Genomic DNA, 25,803 nt, shown 5'->3' on the forward strand with positions numbered 1-25,803 from the left:
GTCCCAGGCCCCACTTCCCAGGATGGAGGTAGTTTCCTGTTTTTCTCCTCTTAGGCTTCTTCCCTTCCCAGAGGAAGACGTGAACTGCCCCTATTCTGGGGGTGTCTCTGAACATGCCCCTCTCCACCCTGGTCCTCCATGAACTCTCATGGGCAGCAGCCAGTTGGCTAAGACCGTGGAAACGGATGGTGATGAGACAGAGGCAGTTCCCAACTGATCCTGTGCCAGCAAGGCATGGCTGCCATACAGTGTGGAATAAGGGTGGGCCCTCCAGCCAGGCCACAGGCCTGCTTAGGGACCAGAAAGTGGGGAGGGAAGAGGGCAGTAATAACCATTACTCACGAGTGTCCAGTGGGGCCTAGGGCCTGTGCTTATATCTCAGGCAGAGGGAGAAACTGAGGCATGAAGCTAACTGGTTAATAAATTAGTAAGTGCTAGGTTAGTAGTCGGGTAGCTTCAGCCTCTAGAAATTAAAGAGTTGAGCATCTTAGATCTCATGCAAGCAACAGTGAGACCATAATCCACCCAGCCTGGGGCTCAGAGCTCAGGCATTCGTGCAGCTGTTTCTTCCCAGTAGGACATGACAGTGCCATCCTGACCCAGAACAACTGAGATCACCGCATACTTGGGCAGGACCCTCATAAGATTACCCCATTAACCTTCCTTTGGAGGAGCAGGGGGACTCTTGGGGCTCACAGGGTTATCAAGATCTTCTTACTAGGTCTGACCCCTTCCCAAGGTTATACAGGAGGTAGAAGGATCCTGGGGAGTTGGAGAGAGAGACTCTTTAACAGGGTAGCTACTTGTGAGTTGCCCACAGGTCTCCCCAGTGGTACATCTTTTTTTATTTTTTTATTTTTTGAATCATCCATACTGCATGTGGGATTCCCCAGTGGTTTAGGTGTCTGTAAATTGCTCAGGGGACTTCCTGGCAATGTAGTTGCCTATGGAATTACCCATGTTCCTGAGGTAACCCTAACAAACACGTTGTTTCACTGACCTGGGTCTGCAGACCCTTTAGTGTGTTCCTACCATCTCTATCTGGGGTGAACAGGGAACATCACACTTGGGACTGTGGTGATGTCCACACTGTCCAAGGAGCTGGTCTTATAGGCTGGACTTGTGGATGGCACGGAGGTTGGGACTCAGCCAGAGCACTCCAGTGTTGCCCTGCTAACTAAAGTCAAAGTCTGACATTACTGGGAACTCCTGAACTTGGTGCAAAGTGGTGGACTCCCAGAGGGCTTCTCCTATGTATGACTTTATCTGGGGAGTTCAAAACTCCTATATCTTCTGCCTGAGGAATGCCTTGGTGAGATTGTAAGTTCAGCTTCCTTTCTCTTGGTAAGAACCTGTTAAGCAAGCAGCTGAGACTCCTGAAATGCCTCCCCTTGCTAATGAGATATATCAGTACCTTAGCCTTTAGCCAATGATCTTTGCCCATCCTGGATTTTCCTATACAGTCCCCACAAAACTACATAACCCTTGACTCATCCCGATTAAAGTTGATGTCTCCCCAGAGCTGATCCTGGAATGATGCTATTTCCATTCGTCCTCATGGGCTGTCCGAAACCCTGTTGGTCGACCCTGCCCCCTTCATCCTTGTGGGCTGGTGGCTAATGCCCCAGAGAAGAAAGGAGACCGAAATTCAAGGGCACTCTGACTGTGAAGGTGAGACATCGGGACGTAAGTCATCATTGCCAAGGGTCCTTCCTTCCATAGACACAATGTTCGGCTGGGCAAATGCACCTCTTGACCTAGGAAGAATTGTTTGTTGACATCCTAAACTCTATGAACTCAGAATGTGTTTGCATTTGGAGACAGAGCCTCGAAAGAAATGATGAAGGAACTGGGTGTAATGGAACACCCCGGGGGAACTGTAGCTCAGGCTACCCTCAGTTTCCTGAACCTCCTGCCTCAAAGTGAAACCCTGTCTCAAAAAGTTTCTTCCACCAAGGTAAATGAGGTTGCCAGGGAGGCCCTAATCCAGGCACTGTGAGGTCACAGTGGAAAGATGGTGTCTACAAGCCAAGACAAGGGGCATCAGCGTACATGGCACTCAGGTCCTCAGCTTGTAACCCCATACCTGTGGTAGACCCCAACTCTATCAACAAGGTGCCCATTATGAGGGCATCATAATGGGAGGCCACACAAACTGACCGACTTGCAAGACAGCACTTTGTGTGCTTCCAGGCAGCTGCTGTTAGCCAGATGTGTCCAGAGAAACAGAACTCCCAGAAGCTGCGGTTAGGAGCTGCGTACTGTATTCTCTATCTAGCTGATTAAGCAGAGATTTTCCCCCCCAACAGAAGTTATTCTGCTTTTAGACTCTCCCCTGTGGGAACTCTGTGTCTTCCAGTATTATGGGAACTTTTGAATGTGACACAGCCCATTTCTTGGCTCAGGTGGGCTTAACCCATGAAGCTGAAGCCAGAAACTCGAAGGCCACTTAGGTCACTCTGAGCTAGTGGCTCCCAGGTTCATTGTCTCAAAACTGGTCACATGTCTTTAATCTCAGCACTTGGGAGGCAGAGGCAGGTGGGTCTCTGAGACTGAGGCCAGCCTGATCTACAGAGGGCAGGGCTACACAAGGGAAACCCTGTCTCAAAAAAACAAAACAAAAAACTGATCACACACACACACACACACACACACACACACACACACGATCTTAAGGACAACAGAAGATCAAGCAAAGCTTTATTGAGGTAGAAAATCAGCTCTCTACCAGGAAGGGGACTGGAAACCGAGTTTGCCTGCTGACCTGGACTTGGCTAGGCTGTTTTTATGCTTGCAGCTGGTTGGCTCAGGCCTGTATGTAAACTAGGGTTTGAACTGAGGGGCTTCTGGGTAGCTCAATTGAACAGATGCTGCCGGGGACTTTGAATGGGTGGGAGATAGGGCAGAGAAGTGCCAGCTCAGGAGAAGCCCACCAGGAAGTTTCAAGGGAAGGAAGAACAAGGGAATGAGGAGAGCCAGAGGCAGAGCCTTTGAAAATGCATGGCTCCTGAGATACACTTTCAGGCAATAAACTGTTCTAGGCACACTGTGTGCCCCAAGCCCACTCCAGGATTCATGTGAAGGAGAAGGGCTTTGAGCTACATTTTTAGCTTATATGGATTTTTTTTCCTCCTCTGGATCCAGCTTCTGCATTTATTGTCTGTTCATAGCTGGGAAACCTGCTACTTTCCAGATGTCTCTTTATAAGACAAGCTCAAGGCCTCTGCATAGTGCCCACTGAGAAATAGGTTCTCCCTGTCTGTAAAAAATGTTCTTAGAAGGGACCTCTTGTCCTCCTCTGTCTAAGAAGGAAACTACCTCACTCTGATCTCTCTCACTAGGCTGGACCATGAGGCCTGGAGACCTGGCCAACTGTTCAGCTGAAGTGTACAGTTGTTCACATATTTCATTTAAAATGCAGAGAAAAATGCAGGGCAGTGGTGGCGCACGCCTTTAATCCCAGCGCTTGGGAGGCAGAGGCAGGTAGATTTCTGAGTTTGAGGCCAGCCTGGTCTACAGAGTGAGTTCCAGTACAGCCAAGGCTACACAGAGAAACCCTGTCTCGAAAAACAAACAAAACAAAACAAAACAGACAAACAAAAAAAAAAACCCTGTCTGGAAAAACCAAAAAATAAAATAAAATAAAATCCAGAGAAGAACCTGAAGGCTCCAGGAAAACAAAACAATGAATCTTTAGAGGCAAATAGCCTGCTCTGCATGTTACAAGCTGTAGACACCTACGCAGTTCTCAGGACTCTGTAGAGTTAAGGATAACTGATTAAAATTAATGTCCCGGTGTGTCTGGCATTTTAATCAGTAGGCCAAGGAAAGCCTCGTGGACCTTGTCCAATCAGGTGAGGGATGGCCTAACTAGAACAAACAGGTAGAGGGAGGGAGGGGAGGAGCTGCATTGAGCACACTTGACTCTATGCCCTGCCCCCCAGCACAGAGTCCCTGCCCCAATCTATGATGGGCACATCAAATGGGACAGCCCCAAACTCAAATGGCTTGTAACAGGGATGCTTTCTCTGCAGAGATGCTAGCAGCTGGAACCCCCTGGGGGAGACAAGGCTATGTATGGCTCGGATTTACCCTCTTTCTGGAGGCTCCATTCGCAGCCGGCTTCTGTGGTTTCCTAGGGGTGAAGCTCACTCAGTTGGGGTGGGGGCCTTGCCTGGAGGTGAGAGGCTCAGCTGAAGCTCAGCCTAGAGTCAGAACTTCCTGAAATGGCTCTCCTGGATGTCAGGCACACCTGGGGCTAAGACTCAGCTGAGGGCTAGGGTCACAAAAGGGTGGGGTTCACCTGAAGGGAGGGTTGAGGGGATCTCAGCTGCAGTAAGGGATCTCTCGAGACCTGGGATCAGGTATTTGGGCTCCAGAAGGAAAGGGACTCAGCCTGCTGTATTGGACTGCAGCCATGCTGAGGTTAGACTTAGGCTGAGCTGAGCCTGGCTCAGGGACTCCAGGAAGGGATGTGCAGTTGGAGACAGCAGTGCTACCCCATCCCTTACAGGAGGCAGCTGGTCACCTAGAGTCTGCATCAGGGTGGCTCAGGCTAGGCGAGCCTTGTGTCTCCCTATCCTCTGCCCTCCCCTATCTCTTCAGTCATCCGCGCTACACACCTCTAGCCCAAGATGAACATCCTCTGTCCCCTGAGCTGCAGGCTGACCTTGTGCTTGCCTGTTCTTTGTTTCTGACATCTGTGCCTCTACCAAGCCCCACCACCCGACCCTGGCCTGCTGCCTGGCACCAAGTGGCACCATCATTGGTCCAATGACCTCCAGGGTTTGGTCTCCAGCTTTCTTCTCCAGCCTGTCCCTGAGGAGGGGGTCTCCTTTCCCAGCCTCCCCAAAGTTAAGCTGTCTCTCCCAATGAACTGCTGTGGACACGTTTCAGAATGCTCAGACACAACGCATGGTTACACACACACACTGGTGCACACTGACCAGTGTGCAATGTGGGCTTAGACACATAAGCACATGGACACACTTGAGTGTAAACAAAAGTTAGTTTTATTTTACTTCCTTTGTTCTAGAAGTTGGCTTTAAAACAGGGAGAAGGGGACAGAAGATAGGGACAGGCCCCCCAGAGCTCTAATTTTCCAACATGGCCAACGCCACAGCCCTGGGCTACAGCTATATGCATCTAAGCAGCAAGGCACAACAGAACTTCCAGGATGTCCCCTAAGAAGGAAGTCATACCAAACGATCTCAGCTCAGAGAGAGGAGCTGTTCTTGGTCCAGGCCTCCTTTGGGTCTCGCTCAGTCTGCCTCAAGTGGGGAGCCAAGGGCCGAGAGTAATCAGTGCTGCTGCCTGTCCCTGACCTGGGAGTTCTCTGGCTCTGTAAGGGCCGAGGGCGCTGCAGAGGAACCCGGTCTGCTGCTGCAGTGAGGATAAGCTCAGTCCCCAAAAGGTTCGTGCCAGACACCCCCAATCCTATGGGGAAGCTGCGAGAGAGCCTTGGAAGGAAGGGCTGGCAGGCCCAGCAGAGGGGTCATCCCTGCTCAGCATAGCCTGGAGGGGCAGTCAATTCCTAGGACACAGCTCTGTCCCCACACCCTCAGGGGTCACATATAAGACCCTGGTCACTCCCCTTCCTATCCCGCAGGGAGGTACCTGAGCCAGCACCTCCTAAGGGGCTTCAGCTCCTTCTTTTAAAGACCCCTAACGAGGTCTGATCACTGATCACTGGTTGAGGGCACAAAGATTTCCACTGAATCCTCATGCCAAGCCCTCCCTGAGCTCTCCGCAGGGCCCTCAGATCCACACGGTGGCCTTGCCGTCTCTGCTGCCTGTACTGCCCTTTTCAGAGCCAGCCCTGGGCTTAGTGGCCAGTTGTTCCTGAGCTCCCGGCCGGCTCTGCTCCCCAACGGTGCCCCCCGACGTGGCGCTGCCGGTTCCGGAAGCTAGGCCGCCCACCCTGGGTGCCCCCCGAGAGGTTGCATTGAGCCCAGCGCACGGCGGACTGTCGCGGTCCGCGGAAACCGCCGCCACCGCCGCCCCATCGCGCAACGCCTGCAGCGCTAGGTTCGCCAAGTTCTGGTCGTGCGCTCGCGCGCGCTCAGCTGCACGCACCACCAGGCTGTAGTCTGGAGGGCAAGCCAGGCCGGCGGCCGCGGCCGGGAAAGCGCAGGGCGGTGGGCGCGGCGTGGGGCCAGGCCCCGCCGCTGAGGCTCCCCGACGGCCGCGCACAGCATCCTGCGCACTGCCGAGACCCAGGTGCGCCATCTCACAGAGGTTGAGCAACAAGCATAGACAGCTAACCACGTACATGACCAGCAAGAAGACCGTCTTCTCGGTCGGCCGCGACACGAAGCAATCCACTACGTGGGGGCAAGGCTGGCGGCTGCAGGCAAAGAAGGGTGGCACCTCGAAGCCGTACAGTAGGTACTGGCCCACCAGAAAGGCCACCTCGAAGGCCGCCCTAACCACCAGCTGAGCCACGTACACACGCATCAGGCCCTCCCTCTGGATGCGCCGCCGCCCATCGTGCTGCCCGGCCGGGCCAGGAGTGACCACCGTCTTGCCATCACCTCCGCCCCCTTTGGCAGCCACATCCTCCGCTCGCTCCTCCTCCGTGTCTTCTCCGGGGCCCTCGGGCGCCCCCGGCTCCTCGTCCTCATCCTCCTCTAGAGCCAATATGGGCTCCGCCTCTCCCAGATCGGTGGTGTCCGGCCAGCCAGGTGGCGGCGGTGGCAGCTGCGCCCTGGGCAAGCGCCGGGTGCCAGGGCGACGTCGGAGAGCGCGTCTGCGCTCCTGTTCCGAGGCCCGCGCCAAGCGGTGGACTGCATAGCCCAGGTACATGACAGAAGGTGTGGAGATGACCACTATCTGGAAGACCCAGAAGCGCACATGAGACAGGGGCGCAAAGGCGTCATAGCAGACGTTGTCACAACCCGGTTGCCGCGTGTTGCAGGTGAACTTGGATTGCTCATCTGAATAGATGGACTCACCACCGACGGCTGTCAGCACAATGCGGAAGACCACCAGCACAGTGAGCCAAACTTTGCCCACGAAGGTGGAATGATTGTGGATCTCCTCCAGCAGCCGCGTCAGGAAGCTCCAGCTCATGTTGGTCATGGGAGCGAGCAGGTGGGACCTACAGGCATGCATGCAGGTGGTCAGTAGGGACGCAACTGGGAACTGCTGAGCCCAGAGTTGTGGCGCCTGCAGGCTTATCCAGCAGCTGTCTACTTAAACACCCCAGATGACCTTGAGCTCACTACATTACAGAGGTCTCCTGCCTCTGCATTCACATCCTATGTGCTAAAGATGGGGACCGAGAATCTTCCATTGATCCTGCCCTTCCTGTCTGCTCTCTCCTAAAGATCTCCAAGAAAGCTTCAACTTGTAGGAAGTGCACCTTTGTCTCAGGCCCCTAAAGCCATAAAGCCATTGTGCTGCCTTTATTGGCAGAGGTGGGGAACCCGGACAGCACCAGCCCGGCTCAGTCCCAATTGGATGCCATCCTGCTAGGGTTTGCCCCAAGCCTGCCAGCCACTCAGGCCTTCCCAACCTCTGCTGCATCCCAGCCTTTGTGGTCAGAACCCACAGGCTTGAGACTCTATCATCCCTCAACCCCAAACCTTCGGCCCCCAGCCCTCCCCAATGCTTTAGCTTCCAATTCCAGCAGCACCAGCCTTTGTCCTTCCACACCCGGCACAGCAGCTCTGGGGTCCCTTCCATAAATGATCCTCCCCAAGCCCTTAACCCCTCTCACCCCTCCCACTGCTTAGAGGCCATCCAGGGCTCTTTCATCTAGCCCCAGGTCCTAGTCCCCTGGACTGTCCCAGGATCTGTCCGGGCAGGACTGGTGAGGCTGCAGACTAATACATGACAACACTTGGGCGCCTGTGAGCCTCAGAGATGACAATATTCAGACCGACTCAACTCAGTCTGGAAGATATGTGTCAGAGAAAGGCCCTGTGGTTCCCTCGTGCACCCCCTCCCTCATCACAGCACCCACGGAGTTACTACCTGCTCCTGGGAAAGTGTGGGGCAGGAGTCCTCCAAGCATTCAACACTGACACTTCTGGCTCCCTCCCCTGGCAGGGCCTTGGAGGTAGCAGCAGCAGGTATGGACCAGCATCAGGACTGGTGACTCCAGAGCTCTTTATGTAGCTAGGGCCTCTCCCCTCAGGGCAGGAAGAGGGGGCAGCCAGCAGAACAACAGGGGTTCCTGAGGAAATGGCCCCACATCCTCACATCTGTGCATCCCCTCTTGGGACGACATGTGTGCAATCAGAGACACACACCCTCATGTGAATACATGCATGCACATACAAGCATGTGTGTGTGTCTGTGTTCTATATGCAAACATTCACACGCACATACACTCATACACAGCTACCCTCATATGCACACAGATACACATCTGCAGACACACACTGTACACTCATATGCATGTACATTCAAATGCACTCAGACACAAATGTATGCTCAAGGATGTATACATTATAAATACGCATGCACACACACACTGGCACCCACATATTCATATACACCAATATTCATATACATTTATTCACACACTCAACCACACATGTGAAGACTCAAGACTTACACAATCAAATGCTCATTCATAAAGAGGCGTGAGCTCAGGCACACATGTGATGCACACATAAGAACACAAAAGTAGATTCAGCTCTCTTCCCTCAGCTTCAGTCAGCCCTGACCTGAAAGTTGAATCACTGGAGCCTAAGGCTTACCAGTGCAGACACAGGATGGTCTGGGTAAACCTGCCTGGCAGTGTGGAGTATTTAACAACCGAATCTCTGAAAAAGCCTTGCTTGACAACTCGCCATTTCTCTCCGGCATACCTACTCCTGTCCCAGTAGCTGATCAGCACTGGAGTCAAGATGTGTACAGGCAACAATGGAGACACTGTAGCTTAGCCCTGGGCTGACTCTGTCCCTGGGTGGAAGGACCTGTCACTCAAAGCATGCATGCAGTCACAGCTATTCACTCTTTAGAATGGCACAAAGATGTGCTATGCTTGTAGAGCTGACCTGGAAGAACCAGGACCCTGGGCTTGGGCCATGTACAGGGGGAGCTTCCGGTTAAACCTCTAGCCTGTAACTCTCTTGCCTAGCCTTGGCACGGACACACCAGCAGGTACCTTAAACTACAGAGGGTCAGACCCATATGTCAATCTCTCCTTCAAAGGGACTTGTCCACTCTCAGACTGCTTTACATGTGTTGCTGTCTCCTGAACATCTTAGTGTACCAGCAAACCCTGAACCCACCCACACGTGCTATCTGCACAACTTGGTACCAGATCATCACTTGCTTTCTAGGTCCTAGCTGCTTCACTCTCCCTATAAACTTGGCTCATGCCCACTGGGGTACCTTAGAATGCACATGGAGATTACCCCCATTGCCCTTCAATGACTTTTTTTAAAAGACAAGGTTTTATGTAGCACAAGTGGACTTCAGACTCCGCATGTATCAATTTGTAAGAGTTATGATATCCTTGAACTCTCCATCATTCTCCCTCTGCCTGCCAAGTGCTGGGACTTTCAGGCGTGTCTATGCTCTCAGCTCCTCCAGTGACTTCTGACTAGGGCACATATCAGGGTCTCACCTAGTCACTGCCCCAAGTGCCCTGCCCGTCCTCAGTTGGCTCCTGCTACTACATTCTCTGCTGTGCTGGAGCTCCCACCTGCTGCCTTTCCCTGACTTCATAGACACAAGCCAAATCACCTGGCCATACAAGTTTCACACACACACACACACACACACACACACACGCACACACGGTATGGGGGGGGAGCAGGGAGGACAGACAGGCAGAGAACCGTTCATACTCAACTCTTTAGTCTGCCTATCAGATGCTTCCCAATCACTATAAAAGTTCATTTTCTGACACCATCTCAAGCTAGGGACTCTAGAATGCATTTGTGTTTAGCATGGTAGAGGCGGACCCGGACTCTCACAGAGGTCATTTACAGATACACCGTGGAAACCTGTGGTGTGTGTATGATCTCTGGCTGTGTCCTCTGAAAGGCCCTGGCTGTGGAAACACGTGAGAAGTGCGAGCATTTGTGACATGGGTATGTTCACGCTGCCTGTAGTTCTAGTGCTTGGGAGACAGAGATAGGGAGATTGGAATTTCAAGGTCATCCTCTGCTGCACGGCGAGTCTGATGTCATTGAGACCCTTTCTCAAGCCCCGCTCACAAAACAAAGACCCTATCTAGGTCCTGGGTTCTGGTTTCCAACTTCTCTTTCAATAAAAGGAACTGCGAATCCCTGGGGGAAGTGGCTGATCAGAAGGCTAAGGAGGGAAACAAGAGTGTGGAGAAAGCTCAGAGAGGAAGAACGTGCTTACATACTCACACACACTGATAGGTGGATTGCTTACACTGACACTGTAACAATTTAACCAGTAGACTAAGGAAAGTAGAATCACAGACTGCAGCTTTGGTTACAGATACCCCAGATAACAACTGCACCCATGAATAACCAGGCTGATGACTGGAGAACCATCCCATCTCTGTGCAGAGGAACTCTGAGATGGGACACACAGTTAAGAGGAGCACACACCCACTCCAGCAGCCACATGTGGGAAGCAACATATCAGAGGACAGCATGAAATGGGGACTTGTACCTTTGCCGTGACACCTGAGCCCTATGATTCACCATTATGGCTGTTGATAGCACCTATATAGACAGGCTCATCACCCCCATAGTATTCTTTCTGAAACCCATAACCCCAACAAAGCAAGAGAAAACACAGGCCAGTTTCCAAGAGGGCACCCTGAAAAATACCCGAGTAGTATTTTAGTAGCCATGGGCAGCTAAAACAAGGAGACTAAGAGGTGCTGTGGTATCAGGAGGGGCAAGGGAATGTAGGAAACACACAGACTGCGGCTTTTCACTAACAGAGGCAGCACTAGAGTTTATTATGGTGATGTGTTTCATGCCAGTATGGAATGGGAAATGAGGTCCTCTGGGATCTTTTCTGTACTGTTATCTCCTCTGTTGTAAATTTAAACATGTTGAAGATGTAGGACTCTACCACAGAGTTATGGCACCCAGCAGAAACTACCAACCTCCCGCTTTGACCTGTGAGGCCTTCTTCACCAGCACCCAAGTCACATTCCTGGAAGTTCAAGAAGGCAAAACTTCAACTTCAGACTGTGGGGACCAGAAAAACAGATGGGCTAGCCTGCACCTACCTGGTGTAAGAGTCACAACCCTAAGTCTAGACAACTCCTACAGGTTGAGACTTCAGCTAAACTGCATTCCAAAAACGGAGGCACTAGCCTGAGTAGGCAACCCCCTCCCACTCTCCATGCCTTCCTTTGGCATTGCCCAGAGTACACACGTGTGCCCAATTCCTTGTAGAAAGCCCATACTCACCCTGGTCCTTGTCTCTCCAGTCCTGCCAGCCCCTCCACAGCTGAGCCAGGTTCCCCTCCCCATTTCTAGAAATCACTTCCCAGCTGGGTCCACACTGTCCCATACAGAGCCAACTCCAGCCAGCAGGCCCTCCAAAACGGATCTTCTCCAACCTCCCCGTCCTTGGACCCTGTATCTCCCCTTTTGGCTGCCCATCCTCATATCTCCCTCTCTGCAGTCCCTAGACACAGAAGGTAGGTGGGAAGGAAGCACTTAGAGTGAACTGCTGTGGCATCCCAAAGACTTCTGTGCTGGCTACCGCGCCACACTAACACAGCAGCGGTTGTGTAGGTCCAGCTGCTGAGAGGGTCTGCTTGGTAGCAGGCAAGTGGATAATGAAGTTTCTTCAGTTTGAGTAGACTGGGCCTGGTGCCCATACTGATCCCTGGGACACACTACAACTGGCTGGGGTGGACTGGCCCATCTTAAGATGGCCTGAAGGGTCTCAGCTGCTGGGGGAGGTACTGAAAATACCCTAGGCTCTCCGGTTTGTTCCCATCTCCCTCTACCATGGGTTTAGTTACCCCAAAAGAGCCACAAAGCCAGCTGAAGCCAAGCTAAAGGACACCCTGAGGGTCCCTTAATACAGCAAGACAAGATCTGGCCAGAGACTCAGTGAGTCTTCCAGGGTGGCATCTGGCACCAGCTGTGACACACCCCACAGAGCCTGAGAGGGGATGCAGGAACCTGGGAACCTCCACCTTAGCAGTAAGGAGTACAGACCAGTCAAGGCCCAGCCAGGCTGCAGCCCCAGCAGTACCCTCCCTACCTTCTCCAGGCTGGAAATGCAAACCTTCGGCTGAGCCCCTCCACCTGCCGGCTGGATGCTGATCCTCTCTAAGGGCATACTGTGGGGCTAGGGCCACCTCTCGCCACCAAGCACAATGGGGGATGGAGGAGGGGCCCTCAAGGGCTCCATTGTTCCCCCTAGGGTCTGAATCCATGATTGTCCCTGGGGGTGGAGCAGCAGGGATCTAGACAGGCCTGCTGGTCTCCCCAGCCTCCACTTGAAGTCCAGGCAGTTCTGGCTCACCCTTCTAGAGAAACATCTGCAGTTTTGGAGGCAGCCCAGGACTTCCCAGTCTCTCTGGCTACTTCTGCCTGGGTACCTGCCTGCCCTCTTCACACCCACATCCAGTTAATACCCCCAAGTCTGCCCCAGGAGCAGCCTCACCTGGAGATGCACAAGGCAGAGCTGTGGCTGACCACCGGGTGGGGGTAGCTGGCAACAACCACTGCCCTCCCTGCTGGGATTGCTCTCTTGGGCGGAGCCAGCAGCCTGGGCTGGGAGCCCAGAGGAAGAGGGAGGACAGCAGGACCAGACACTCAGAATGTCTCATCGTGGACAGGAGGGGAGGGACATCTCCCTCAGGAATGCTGCACCCTGCTACAACCTCTAGAGCTCAAAATTTGCGATCTTTACAGAAGGCCCAGGACTCTGCCTGCCTGCAGCCCTCACAGGGCTCACCTGCCCTTCCTTGGGTTGGCTGCCTATACCCAAGGCCAAGAACACACAGCACCCACAGCTCCAGGGCCAGCATTATGACCTTAGCTCTTCCCCTGCAGCTGGGCACTTTTGTTCCTGGCAAGTGGTATCTGTCCCTCTGAGTCCCCAAATGGCTCAGAAATACCTCAAAGAGACAGCAGCACTAGGTTGTCTAGGGCTGAGACGATTCCAGCCCATACTGATTGTCCCAGTTGCCTGACTCCCAGGGGAAGAAGTGAACACGAGCAACCCTAGCCAGCATTCTGATGACTAGTGGACCCTGGATGCGGGCAGGGACAAGGGCCACTAGACACCTATGCAGAGCCCCCTTAGCAGCCTTCATCTGGGCTGACCATGGAGGGGCAGAAAGCCAGAGGCCATAAGCCCAGTATGGAGGGCTGTGACACTATAATTCAGTAATTACTTTATTAAGAGGTCAGTCCCGCTCCAGCAGAAGGAACAAGGAAAGGAACACAAATAGTCCAGGGAGATTAGATATGGGTACTCTTTGGAGTCATTCAGCCAGTGAGTCAGCCCACGGTGCAGAGCCACCTTGTGGTCAGACAAAGGGTAGCTCCTTCTACTCCACAGTGGAAGTCTACTACAAGTCCTTGGTGCCCTGGCAAAGTTTCCCCCACCTCCAGGCAAATTTAGACCACAGACATCACTCTGTGGAATGAAGCAGGCCTTCAGGCGTGGCCAGTTCCCTGTGCTTTCTTGATTTCCTGCCAAGGAAGAAGGGAAACAGAAAGTCAGGAGAGGCAGGGAACCAGGGAGGGCTAGGGCTCATATCCTCCCTGGGTTCCCAGGGACTCCGGCTTTGCACCTGTACTTGACCATTCTGGCAACTGGCAAAGCCAGGGCTGCTTACAACACAGCAGGGTGTGAGCCCCGGCAACACAGGGTTTGCTGCGTTCACAGGATGGCTTGTGCAGGGGACTTCCCCAAGACAGGGTAGATGGGAAGGGCCTACCTCAGAGAGCGCCTGCTTCAGGGTTGCATAGGCTTTATCCAGGTCGTCATTGATGATCACCAGGTCAAACAAGCCAGGCTCCTTGCCTGGGGTGAGGCAAGAGACAGATTCAGGAACACTGGGACTTCGGCCCCTGCTGGGCTTGCCCCACTGTTAACAACCTGCTATCTGGCTATGGCTACTGTTGCCGTCACTGTGGTAGGATGGCCAGGGCTGGACAGTACTCTTGCTTCCCCTCTTCTAGAGAACCTCAGCTGGGGGCTGCTCCCATCAAGTCCTGACTTCTGGAGTGTGGACCACTGCCCCTGCCCAGGCCTCTCAGAACCAGCTCTGCCTGGGATGGACTGCCACATAAGGAAACAGCAAACGGTCTCAATGACAGTGTCTGAATGTGGACCAAGCTCAGACCCAGAAGCAAGAGCATAGCTACAAAAAGAGACCTACAACACTTAAGTCAGTAAACAAGTGTGGCCTCTCAAAGGCTCTGCAGACAGCAGTCTCGACCCCTCCATCTTTACCCTTGGTCCTCCCCAATTTCTGGTGGATGGGCTGGCCACGTGCTCAGAAGGTACGAACGGTCTGACTGCACTCACTGCTCTCCATGTCTGTCCGTGCAGCTGCCAGCCGCTTTGCCAGACTCTCCTCAGTCTCAGTGTTGCGCAGTCGCAGTCGTTGCTCCTGAAATACAGGTCCTTGTCAGGTCAGTATTCTGCAGGTCTCAGGACCTGCCCTGCAGGTTTCCCACACCAAGTACCCACCAGCACGTCCAGCGAGGGAGGCTGCACAAAGATGTAGATGGGACACAGATCAGTCTTCTTGATGCTGCGCACACCTTGTAGGTCGACATCTAGCACGCAGATGCGGTTCATGGCCTGCACAGCCCGAACAGCTTCCTTGCTGGGAGCAGGGAAGGGCAGTGAGCAGATAGATGTTCAGTGGATACAAGAGAAGACCTGGCCCTTAAGCCCACAGGAAATACATGCAATGACTGCTAAACCTTGTTAGCTTCTTAAGGCTTTCGAGAGCTTCAGAGAAACTCGGCCCTTTCCACCCCAAGGCCCATTCTGGGCCTGGCCTGGGTAGTGCAGAGGCTCTCGTGAACCCAGCACCTTCTGTACTTTCCAGAACTTCCAAGCATATAGTCAACCCTGTCAGGCCCTCTGACATCACAGCCCTTTGTACCTGTCCTGTAGCCGAAAGCCAAAAAGGTTTGGGCCTGGGCTGCCTGGCACTGCCTACCTCTCCACGTGAGGTGCCTCATGTGGCTCTTTGCCTCGCCAGATGGCTTGAGGACAGATGAGCCTGGGGCATGACTGGGCCTGCTTGTTCCCTGGAGCCTATCAGCTATGCTCAGAGACTAGGGGGTTAGCAAGCCATCCCAGCCCTAGGCGGGAGACTGGGAGGGCACTGTGAGGTCAGAGGTGACATGCTAGAGTGCTTTCTTTTGTTAACAGTTCTGGAATTACCCTGATCCATGAAGCTGGGCCCACACCAAACTCAGCCCACCTTGTCCCGTACAGGTTCCCTGAGAACTCAGCATGCTCAATGAAGTCCCCTGCTGCAATATCACGCTGCATCATCTCCCTGGTCACAAAGTAGTAATCTGGAGAAGAAGAGAGCTTTCCAGAAGGTACCCAAAACCCATCCCTGCCTGGCCTGGCCCCTCTCCACCCTACACAGGACTGCTATGGCCAGATCTAGGCTGGAACAGATACCACTGTCCCCATTGTCTTTGCTGAAGGATTGGAAATGGCCAGGTTCCATACACCAGGCAGGAAGAAGGTTCAGCCTTCACTATGATGCAGACTCTAATCAAGCTGTGAACCCAACAGCAAGAGAGATTCTCCTGCTGGGGATGAAGCTGTTACAGCCAAGGCACAAAGCAACCTTACCCCTTCCCCCTACCCCCACCCCAACACTCATTAGCTGGTGCCCAAAACCCCTGAATTAGCAGGCCGGCTCACCTTTGCCATCTTCTTCACCAGGTCGTGGGTTCCTTGTAGTATCTAGGAAAAAAACAAACAAAATTATCACACACTGAAGGGATCTACAAACCTCCCCCTACCCAGGTCTTCCCTTGACGGCCTGCTCCGTCCTCTGGTTATGTAACAACGGGTGGTGCTCACAGCCAGTGGGCAGCCCAGACCAGATCTCAAGAGGTCACTGGGGCCAAGATGCTTACTCTAGATGGAGGCCTGGGAAGGGAGAGGGTAATGGGGATGAGGAAGGTGAGGAGAGCATCTGCTAGATCAGGTGTGTGCATCTGGGGACTCTAGGAACAGTCCTGTGCTGGGACAGCCTCTGAGCTCCTCGCCCTTCAAGGTCTGGAGGCACTCACGAGACACGCTGAAGCCGAAGATGCTGCTGTGCTCCTGGAACAGCTTCTTGAGCAGAGTGCTCTTCCCTGCCCCTGACGGCCCGCTCAGCACTACTGGCCTAGGTCCTGCCATGCCTGTGGGTGGAGGGATATCATAGACATGAGTGGGGTTACCTTCACCGGTGCCCTGGCATTCTGTTCCATAGGAGACAGTGACGTGAAGGCCAACATCCTTATATACTGTGAACTCTCCTCACAACACCAGTCAACTGGCAAGATGGCAAACACAGGCAGCAGGAAGGCTGACAGGATTCCAATATCCAGCCTCACCCACACCCAGCAGGATGTCCACAGGCCAAGTGACCCGGAACCAGACAATGCAGCACACTGGCCCCACCCCATAGAGGCTGCCCTTCAGAATCTGACTTCACACTGCTGCCTGAGCTTTGACTCCCTTAAATGGCCTGCCCACAGGTGTCCCAAGTCTGAAATAGGAATGTCCCTGTCCCTACAGACATCCTCAAGTCTGTTCAACCCAAGCCAATTTGGGAAACTTCCCACTAGACACGCAACCATCTCTGACTTGTTTAGGAAGGACAATCTGCTGACAAGAGTTGGACGAGCACCCCCTAGCCTCCCAAGGGCAACGTGAGTGCAGCTCAGGGTGGGCCATGGGTCCGGGCTGCCAGGGAGGAGCACCCGCTGTAGGTATGAAAGCCCAGCAGGAACCTCCTCCATCAGGCTATCTGGGACTTGCGCTTCCTTCCTTGAAGTTCCGATGGCATCGCCTTAGTACCAGCTGATCCCCCTGCTTCCAGGCTCATGCCTGAGCAGACACAGCCCCACCTCACTGTCAGCTGTGGTCCTCCAGCCAGGAGTCTGAGCAGGTCAGTTACACGTCAAGAACCCCGTCTATAAAGGCCCTCCTGACTCCCCAGGATGGCACCCACCTACTTGATGTGTTGCAGCCTCCATGGTAGCCTGGGAAGAGTCAATGGCTGCTCTGCACTGAGGGCTAGGGGGACTAATCTCTGCCAAGCCTATACCCCGCCCTTCTGAGCAATAAATCCCTCGGGCACCAGCCCTGCCTGCACTGTGACATCAGCCCTGTCCTCCCACTCTGCAGGAAGGATGGGGCAGTTATTTGTCCTGCTCCCGAGATCTGCGCCTACACCTGTTCAAACAACCAGGTCAGCATCTGAGTGCACCGGGAGACCAGGAAGAGCCACCCCGGCACTGAGTACTGAGAGACCTGAGCTGCTGCTCTCTTCTGAGGTCTAGGCAGAGGGAGACCAGGGAGGGTATTGGGGAGCTGCTGTCTGTCAACCCAAGCACCTTTGACTTAAAGACACAGGCTACAGGAAGGGCACCAGCTTAGAGAGGAATTGTGTTCTTAATCCCCAATGTAGGCCATGAAGTAATCTTACAAAAGCAGTGTTGCTGGTATTCTATCAGATTCTATCCCACAGAAACACAAGTACTGTATGTAGGGTACACGTGCATGCACATGCATGCCACACACGTACAATGAAGATGCACACATGCGCACATGCACTTGTCCCTGAGAAGAACATAAGACCACCTATCAAAAAGACAGAAAAGGGACCTAGGGAAATTTACCAAGGATCACCAGTGCTGCCTCTCAATAAATCTGCTCCCTTCTGCCTTTCTCCAGAATGCTTACCGGCCAATCACACTGACCACTCTATGCCCTTTCCTTCCGGGCTCCAGCCCACCCAACTCAACACCAACTTCTCATTGGCATAGGCATCCCTTTCCCTAGTCATCGAGCCAGCCCTGCTGCTTCCACCGTGGCCTGGCCTTAGGGTGTGCGCTGCAAACCACACAGCCCAGCTCCTGCGAAGCTCCTTCCCCTCTGTCTGTATCAGGCACTCAGGCAGAGAGTGCCCCAAGGTGCTGCACAGCCTCAGATGCCCTGTGAGGGCACAGGTTGTGACCTGCAGCTGCCAATATGGGTTCTACATCTGCACTTTGCAAACAGCCATTTCTGGAGCTGTTGGTTCCCTTGAGCGTCAAAGGAGCTCAAGGCAGTGCTCACGTGGGGCTCGGAGAGGCTCACCACATAGGTGTATCCCACACATTGAAAACACAGGAGAACCAAAGCTAAGAGAGATGTTCCAAAACGCACAAGGTAAGAAAGCTTCTGAGAAAAGGATCCCAGGGAGGAGAGCCTCTAGGAAGCCATGTATTAGGGACAAGCCTGGTTGGGAAAGATGATCTGCCATCCCGTCAGCAATGGAGCTGCCTGTACCTATAACCTGCTTATAGGTACAGGCTATATAACCTGCTTCCAGCTCTAGGAATGAGCTGGCGTCACCCACAATCCAGCCCGAAATCCTCAACTCTGGGACTACAGGAGCCCTCACCTGTCCTAACCCTGTACCCTGTAGGCCATGACCAGGCAGCAGGAAGGAGGACACTAGCATGCAGTGCATGTGCATGCAGACCCACATCAGACAGCTGACTCCTACCCAGCTCTGCACACTGCTGCACACCCAGACTGCTTCCCCACTGAGGTACCTAACTCCCAAGCCCTCTTTCAGGAGTCACAGTGTGTAAGTTCTGTCTTGTTGCTAAACCACAAGTGACGGGAAGACATCTCTCCAAGTGCCATCCTGTTCACACCTTGGTTCTGCAAAGTCCCAGCAGGTATCCCTTGGCACATACAGCTCATGGATCTCTGACAGCCCTCGGTGACCTTCTATGACACTACACTTGCTTGGATCTACAAAGACTACACCAGATGACCTTAGTTAGCTAGCCGTGTGGTACAGTGGCAGACAGCAAGGAGAGTGTGGGCCAGGCAGGACTAGTATGGACCTGGGAAATCCCCAGGCCCACTGAAGGAGGGGCTCTCTCTCACCAGTAGCCAGGTGACAAGACCATTACTACATCTCCACAGGGCCACAGCTTATGTCAGAAATTATAGATATAGTCTTTGGCCTAGCATTTACAGAAGTGTGTGGTGGATAGAAGCAACTTCCTTTGGGGAGACCACTGAAGAAACTTTGGACCCCTATCTCTTCAGCTTTCCCAGTCCCAAACTTCAACTGCCTGACAAAGAGCCCCAAGCCCCTAATTGTAAAACAAGCCAAGATTCAAGCGACTTCATAGGAGCACTGGAGGGAACATGCTCTGCTGGGACGTCCTAGACAAAACTTCCTATACATCCTCTTCCAATCTATACCTCAGGCCTCTAGGACTGGAAATCTGTCACAACCATCACCTCCCTCCTGTCAACTGAAGAGCAGGCCCTTCCAGGAAGGAGAAGAACTACTAGTCCTCCAAGACAAACAGCGCTAGGCAGACATGAGTGACACACCCGAGCCCTGAGCCCCCAGGACTTAGGCACCTCTTCCAACAGCAGCAGCCAGAGCAGCCAAAGCATTTTCAATCTTATTCCTCTGAGCCAGATGGACCTACCACGGCCTCCCAACAAAGAGGTGGAGGAGCAGCAGCCAACCACGGACAGCCTGCTGCACCTTCCTGGTGCTGCCCATCTTCGTTTGTGTCTCTTCCCAGCAAGGACAAAAAGGAACGGGCTGATTCCTTGGCCAGGAATCATGAGGTAGAGGGAACATAAAGGAAAAAGGGCTCAGAACCCAACGAGGATAAAGGGGAAAGACCCTAGGACACTGCACAGTTTGTCATCTGCTCGATCGTGCAGAAGGGACACCAAGGCTTTACAGGGTCAGGGAAGACTGAACGGTGGAGGAGGATGGGGGACAGGGTAGAGCAAAGGAAACTGAGGCCCAGGACGTGTAGGCAGGGAATGGGTAGGGCAGGGCAGGGAAGACTAGGGACCAGCAGAAGCAGAATCAAGAAAGATAGGGACCGGGGCTGGAGAGATGGCTCAGTGGTTAAGAGCACTGACTGCTCTTCCAGAGGTCCAGAGTTCAAATCCCAACAACCACATGGTGGCTCACAACCATCTGTAATGGGATCTGATGCCCTCTTCTGGTGTGTCTGAAGAAAGAGACAGTGTACTTATAGATAATAAATAAATCTTGAAAGAAAGAAAGAAAGAAAGAAAGAAAGAAAGAAAGAAAGAAAGAAAGAAAGAAAGAAAGAAAGAAAGAAAGAAAGAAAGAAAGGAAGGAAGGAAGACAGACACCATCACATGCAATCAGGGAGGATGGGGACAGGACAGGATGGGACAGGGAAGATTAAGTCCCAACCAGAAGAGTCAGGGATACAAGAAGCCTTGCTCATATGGCTGCCTCCCAAGAGCTCAACCCTACTCTAACTTTCCTTCTTTGTCGCCTGGGCTCTTTCCTCTCACATCCCCTTCTGCCTTTTCTTTTCCAATTACATCATGTTTCCTGGATATTTTGTGTTTGTCAAGACAGACGAGAAAGGGAAACAACTTTAGTAGTCGCTTTCATAACTAGCCTATGACCTCCTGCAAGGTGAACTGAAGGAGCACCCACAGAAACAAACTGCATTCTTCTTTCTCTCCTTGGAGCCTATCAAAGGCTGACCAGTCATTTACTTGCTTTCTCCCTCTCTCCTCAGATACCGCGGAGCTAATGTCACCTGCTCCACCTCCAGGCACCACCAGAACGAACCCCGCCCACTTCCACGTTGGATAAAACGATGCCTGAGAATAATAAGCCCAAAGGCAGATTAATATTTTTTTCTAAAACAAAACAAATCGGGACAAGCCAAATCCTAATAGTCTGCAGGGCCTGCACCATCTGCAGGCACTGAAGTCCAACGCCCGCAATGGCTCAGGAGTAAAGCCATGTGCTTGAGCCTACCCAGGACGCCGGCTGGGTAGGGAACAGAGGAAGAGCGCAGACTAGGCTCATGCTGCACCGATCTGCTGGTGGCTGGGACTCCGCGTGCCCATCCCTGTCGTTCTGGGGTCCCGAGAAACACGTTCACCCGGCATCCCCACAAGATGGAGACGGCACGCAAGGGAAATATGCTGCCACAAGTCCCACTCCGAAGACAACCAGCCACCAGCGCACTCACCGTCCGCGGGGACCCGACCCAGGGCGGCCACCGCCAGCCCGACCAGCGGGCGCCGCAGCATCAGGGACCGCCCGCAGGACTACGTCACAGCGGCGCGCCGGCCCACCGGAACACACCGGAGGGCGGCATGGCTACGCACACCGAGTACGCAAAGCACCAGCGCCGGCCACGTCCCACCTTTGCCCGCTGACATTACGTCTCCCTCGCCGGCCCCACCTACACCACATTAAATCCCGCCTTGTCACGGCCCCCAAGCGACAGCCACACCTCAGCCCAACGGGGGGGGGGGGGGCCGCGATGATGCACAGGCGCACTGCGCGGTTCTCCCCGACGACCACGCCCACTTCTCTTCGTTGTTTCTTCTCCAAACTCCGCCCTTTTCCGTACCCTCCTTTCTTTCCCTAGGCTCAAACCCTACCAATTTACAAAGACCCTGAGAGGAACACATCAGAAGTCAGCTTCGAATCCGTTTAGTTACATTTTCGGGTTAGCCGGTTAACTGTTAAATCATTTCAAGAGGCGGCTAGCACGTGCTATTTATTCTTCCAGAGGACCCAGATTCAGTTCCCAGCACTCAGGTTGGGCAGGCGCATCACCTGCACTCATGTACTCTTACCCAAACACATAGACACATACACCTAATTTTAAGTCTTTTAGTTTTTTAGATAGGGTCTTACTATGTAGTCTTGACTGTCTGGAAACTCCCAGAGAGCCATCTACCTCTACCTCCCAAATGCCGGTAATAAAAAGATGTATACCAAGGGAAGCAGAGGCAGATGGATCTTTGAGTTCAAGGCCAGCCTTGTCTACAGTGCAAGTTCCAGGACAGCCAGGGTACACAGAAAAACCCCATCTCAAACAAAAGTATGTACTATTGTGGCTCCCCAAAGTATTTTTTAAATAAGTTACTTCAAGAAACTGGAAGGCAGGGGCTGGTGAGATGGTTCAGTGGGTAAGAGCACCGGACTGCTCTTCCGAAGGTCAGGAGTTCAAATCCCAGCAACCACATGGTGGCTCACAACCATCCGTATCGAGATCTGACTCCCTCTTCTGGAGTGTCTGAGGACAGCTACAGTGTACTTACAATAAATAAATAAATAAATAAATAAATAAATAAATAAATAAATAAATAAATAAATAAACAAACAAACAAATAAATCTTAAACAAAAAAGAAAAAAGAAAGAAAGAAACGGGAAGGCAAAGATCTCAGAGAATGCTGAAGTTGTCTTTAATTCAGGAGATAAAAGAAAAATAAGCCCAATGTGGTGGCACACACCTTTAATGTCAGCACTTGGAAGTAGAGGTAGGCCGACCTTTAGAACATTCAGGACAGGTTCCATTTACATAGTTAGCTCTAGGCCAATCAAGGTTACATAGGGAGACCCTGTCTTAAATAAAACAAACTTATTAAAGAATTGCAGTAAAGTGGGCAGCACAGTTGAGTTAAGTATCAGTTCTTTCCAAAAGCTTTTTTTGGAGAGAAGTCCTGAGCTTCGAGGTGATCTAGAGGGGCAGTGAAGGAAGTGCACATGAGATTCCTTGGAAAATGTACTGACTTTATAAGAAATATCTTTGCCTAATTTTACTCTTAAAAATATTACACAGGGGGCTGGAGAGATGGCTTAGGGGTTAAGAGCGCCGAGTGCTCTTCCGAAGGTCCTGAGTTCAAATCCCAGCAACTACATGGTGGCTCACAACCATCTGTAATGAGATGATGCCCTCTTCTGGTGCCTCTGAGGAAGCAAGGAAGGGAGGGGAGGGGAGGGAGGGAGGAAGGAGGGAAGGGGAGGGAGGGAGGGAAGGGGAGGGAGGGAATATTCTCTAGGAGGGTGGAATGGATCTGGTCTTGTCCCACCACTATAAGGCTGTGTTGAGACTGTGCCCTGCAGTCTATGGAAGGCTGAACGGAATGGCTAAGACTGCAGAAGTGGTTGTGAAGAGCAGAGCACTCAGGTTCTTTGTTTTTAATTTAATTGGCTTCTCTTAGGCTGAAAGGCAAGAAGAATTTGAAAAGATTTGGAGAGAGAGGGAAAACTCAAGACTGGGCAGGGAAAGAACAGAGTGAGCAGAGGTAAAAGCGCCAAGCGCTGTAGGTCGGGACAATGGTGACCAAGGCTCAACAGCACTTCCCATCGTGTGACTGCTTGCTGCGGGTGGCCCGTCCTCCAGCATGACTTATCACAAGCAGCATGACTCTTTGCCAATGTCCTTTCCAGGTCTCAGGTCCCAAAGACACTCAGGACAAATGGCTGTGGTGCCTGTTAGCATACAGAATGCATGCTAACCACAGGCTGTCTCAGCATGCCAAGTACCTGGTACAGACTCCCTGGCTGGCATCCTGGCTCCCTCTGCTCATCTCACCCCAGCCCCCTACCCTAAACCTCTCTTTCACTTCCCTTCCCCCAGTGTCTCTTTCCTATAAAGACTTTCCATCCTGCCATGCTCTCTTGGTTCTCTGATCTTGTCTCTTGGTCTTCTCTCTTGTCCCCCCCTCCTCTTCCCTCCTCCCTCCTATATAACTGTATTTGGGGGGAGGTTGTTTTGTTTGTTTTTGTTTTTGTTTGAGACAGGGTTTCTCTGTGTAGCCCTGGCTGTCCTGGAACTCACTTTGTAGACCAGGCTGGCCTCGAACTCAGAAACCCACCTGCCTCTGCCTCCCAAATGCTGGGATTAAAGGCGTGCACCACCACTGCCCGGCTATAACTGTACTTTTGGCAATTTTATTGGGTTCGTTTTCCTACCACCCTTCTCTACCCTTCTCTACCCCAACACTAGGTGGGAGATGATTAGGGACTTCGAGTTCCTTGGGGCAAGTCATAATATCTCCAAGCAGCAGGAGCAGCCACCACCATGGCCCCTCTCAGGGCTCTGGCATTTTTTTATACCCTCTCTAGAGTTCCCAAAATTTCAAATATCAACTATCTTCAGCTGGCAAAATCCCGCTCCTGCCAGAGGAAGAGACAAGTCATAGTCAGCTGCTGTGGACAATCTGAAGCAGCCCCATGTCGCACACCTGGGGTTAAAACAAAAGCATATTCACATAGCATTTTTGTGTTTTTAAAGAAATGAAAAATTCCACTACACTCCTCTCATGGCCTGGTTCAGTCTCCTGGTCATGTCTAATCTACTTCTTCCTCTCCCTGCTCTGAACTCTTCCAGATGCCCCTGACTGTGCTCTCCCGCATATCTACAGTAAAATCCTCCTCAACCATATCTTGGAGCTGCATCCATCATGTCTTCATTTTCATTTACCAGGAAGCTGTGAAATTTACACTCTGCCCTGGGAATTTCCTTCTAAACTCTAATAAATTGTCCTTGAGCTTCTGAGTCATCCCTTGTCTTTGAGCTTCTGTTTGTGTCATTTCTTAACTTTTTAAGAATTATTGATTTTATGTATGTGAGTACACTGTCACTTTCTTCAGACACACCAGAATAAGGCATCGGATCCCATTACAGATGGCTGTGAGCCACCATGTGGTTGCTAGGAATTGAACTCAGGACCTCTGGAAGAGCAGCCAGTGCTCCTAACCGCTGAGCCATTTTTCCAGCCCCATCTTAACTACTTCTATTAGTGAAAATAAGGACTCTGTTGGGGTTCAGGAATAGCCTTACAGACCACTCAGACTCCATTCTCAGTTAAACAGGGCTAGTTTATTGAATGCGCACCCCAAGATTGATCAATCATGGTCACAGCCTAGACTTGGGACTTGAGACTGGACCTTGAACGCTTTTCAGGGCTGGCTTGTAAAGGGAAAAACCACAATGAGCCCATGTGCAGGTGCAGGAAGTGCTGCCCAGTGGTCAGCTGTGACTCAAGCTATTTTGGCTAGCTAAACAGAACAGTTCTAACTGACCTTTATTCTGACGGGTCCTAACTGGAACTTAGAGTTGTATAATTTAAGATAAAGAATCCTCAGAACTGCTGGAGAGATGGTTCAGCAGTTAAGAGCACTGACTACTCTTCCAGAGATCCTGAGTTCAAGTCCCAGCAGTGGGATCTGATGCTTTTGGAGTGTCTGAAGACAGCTACAGTGTACTCACATATAAATCAATCAATCAATCAAGCAAGCAAGCAAGCAATCTTAGAAAAAGAAACCTCAGAACATAACAGTGTATGTGGTCGGCACGACCCTGCTCTGAGTCAAACTCATTTTTTGTGTCAGTGACCAGTAGACATAGAACTAAATGGCTATAGCTCTGCTAGTGTGGCAGGCCTCAACAGACTCCAGTAGAATATACTGATTTCCCAGGTACCATATGATGGCTCTCCTAAAACTCAATATTTTCAGTACCACATCTTTCCAGCTTTTTATTTCTTTTTAAAATTATATGCAGGAGTGTTTTGTCTGACCGTGTGCACTGTGTGGGAGTGCAGGGGGATGCCCTGGGACTGGAGTCATAAATGGTTTTGAGACACTATATAGGTGTGGGGAACTGAACCTGGGTCCCCTGGAAGCAGGCAGTGCTCTTAACAATTAAGCCAATTCTCCAAGACTCACCCCTGCCTTTTAGTTCTTTGTCAGAGAAAATTAACCTGTTCCTGAACCCCTAGATAACATCAGAGCCACTGTGCAATGCCAGCCATGGCCCCACATGGTCTGCAACCAGCCACTCTGTGTGGGGAGG

At 52.1% G+C, this 25,803-nt stretch overlaps 2 protein-coding genes across 8 annotated transcripts; both read right to left on the reverse strand.

The window, feature by feature from the left end:
* Positions 1-4,989: 4,989 nt before the first annotated feature.
* Positions 4,990-12,639, reverse strand: Gjc2 (gap junction protein, gamma 2). 3 transcript variants are annotated; one of them, XM_006532044.3, is made up of 3 exons: positions 12,172-12,542; positions 7,978-8,179; positions 4,990-7,099 (listed from the first exon to the last, which is right to left on the reverse strand). In XM_006532044.3, exons 1-3 carry the CDS (start codon positions 12,344-12,346, stop codon positions 5,758-5,760), a joined length of 1,719 nt encoding a protein of 572 aa, XP_006532107.1. In that variant the 5' UTR covers positions 12,347-12,542; the 3' UTR covers positions 4,990-5,757. The 3 variants fall into 3 exon arrangements, with proteins under 3 accessions (XP_006532107.1, NP_536702.3, NP_780661.2); NM_080454.4 differs by lacking the exons at positions 7,978-8,179; positions 12,172-12,542 and adding an exon at positions 12,577-12,639; NM_175452.4 differs by lacking the exon at positions 7,978-8,179 and having other exon boundaries at positions 12,172-12,252.
* A 641-nt stretch (positions 12,640-13,280) lies between these two features.
* On the reverse strand, positions 13,281-21,633 carry Guk1 (guanylate kinase 1). 5 transcript variants are annotated; one of them, NM_008193.3, is made up of 8 exons: positions 21,177-21,378; positions 16,200-16,313; positions 15,826-15,867; positions 15,368-15,464; positions 14,620-14,758; positions 14,455-14,539; positions 13,862-13,947; positions 13,281-13,613 (listed from the first exon to the last, which is right to left on the reverse strand). In NM_008193.3, exons 1-8 carry the CDS (start codon positions 21,235-21,237, stop codon positions 13,578-13,580), a joined length of 660 nt encoding a protein of 219 aa, NP_032219.2. In that variant the 5' UTR covers positions 21,238-21,378; the 3' UTR covers positions 13,281-13,577. The 5 variants fall into 5 exon arrangements, with proteins under 5 accessions (NP_032219.2, NP_001152882.1, XP_006532309.1 ...); NM_001159410.1 differs by lacking the exon at positions 21,177-21,378 and adding an exon at positions 17,129-17,167; XM_006532246.2 differs by lacking the exon at positions 21,177-21,378 and adding an exon at positions 21,595-21,633 and having other exon boundaries at positions 13,296-13,613.
* Positions 21,634-25,803: the final 4,170 nt, after the last annotated feature.

Source organism: Mus musculus, chromosome 11, assembly GCF_000001635.26.
Source record: "Mus musculus strain C57BL/6J chromosome 11, GRCm38.p6 C57BL/6J".
Taxonomy (NCBI): domain Eukaryota; kingdom Metazoa; phylum Chordata; class Mammalia; order Rodentia; family Muridae; genus Mus; species Mus musculus.

Coding starts and splice junctions, on each gene's coding strand:
- Gjc2 (XM_006532044.3), bottom strand. CDS start 12,346: ATGGATTCAGACCCTAGGGGGAACAATGGAGCCCTTGAGGGCCCCTCC. Junction 8,180..12,171: donor GCATTTCCAGCCTGGAGAAG/GTAGGGAGGGTA, acceptor CCATTTCCTCAG/GAACCCCTGTTGTTCTGCTG. Junction 7,100..7,977: donor CCACACTTTCCCAGGAGCAG/GTAGTAACTCCG, acceptor GCATGCCTGTAG/GTCCCACCTGCTCGCTCCCA.
- Guk1 (NM_008193.3), bottom strand. CDS start 21,237: ATGCTGCGGCGCCCGCTGGTCGGGCTGGCGGTGGCCGCCCTGGGTCGG. Junction 15,868..16,199: donor CTTCGGCTTCAGCGTGTCTC/GTGAGTGCCTCC, acceptor TTTTTTTCCTAG/ATACTACAAGGAACCCACGA. Junction 15,465..15,825: donor TGGTGAAGAAGATGGCAAAG/GTGAGCCGGCCT, acceptor CTTCTTCTCCAG/ATTACTACTTTGTGACCAGG.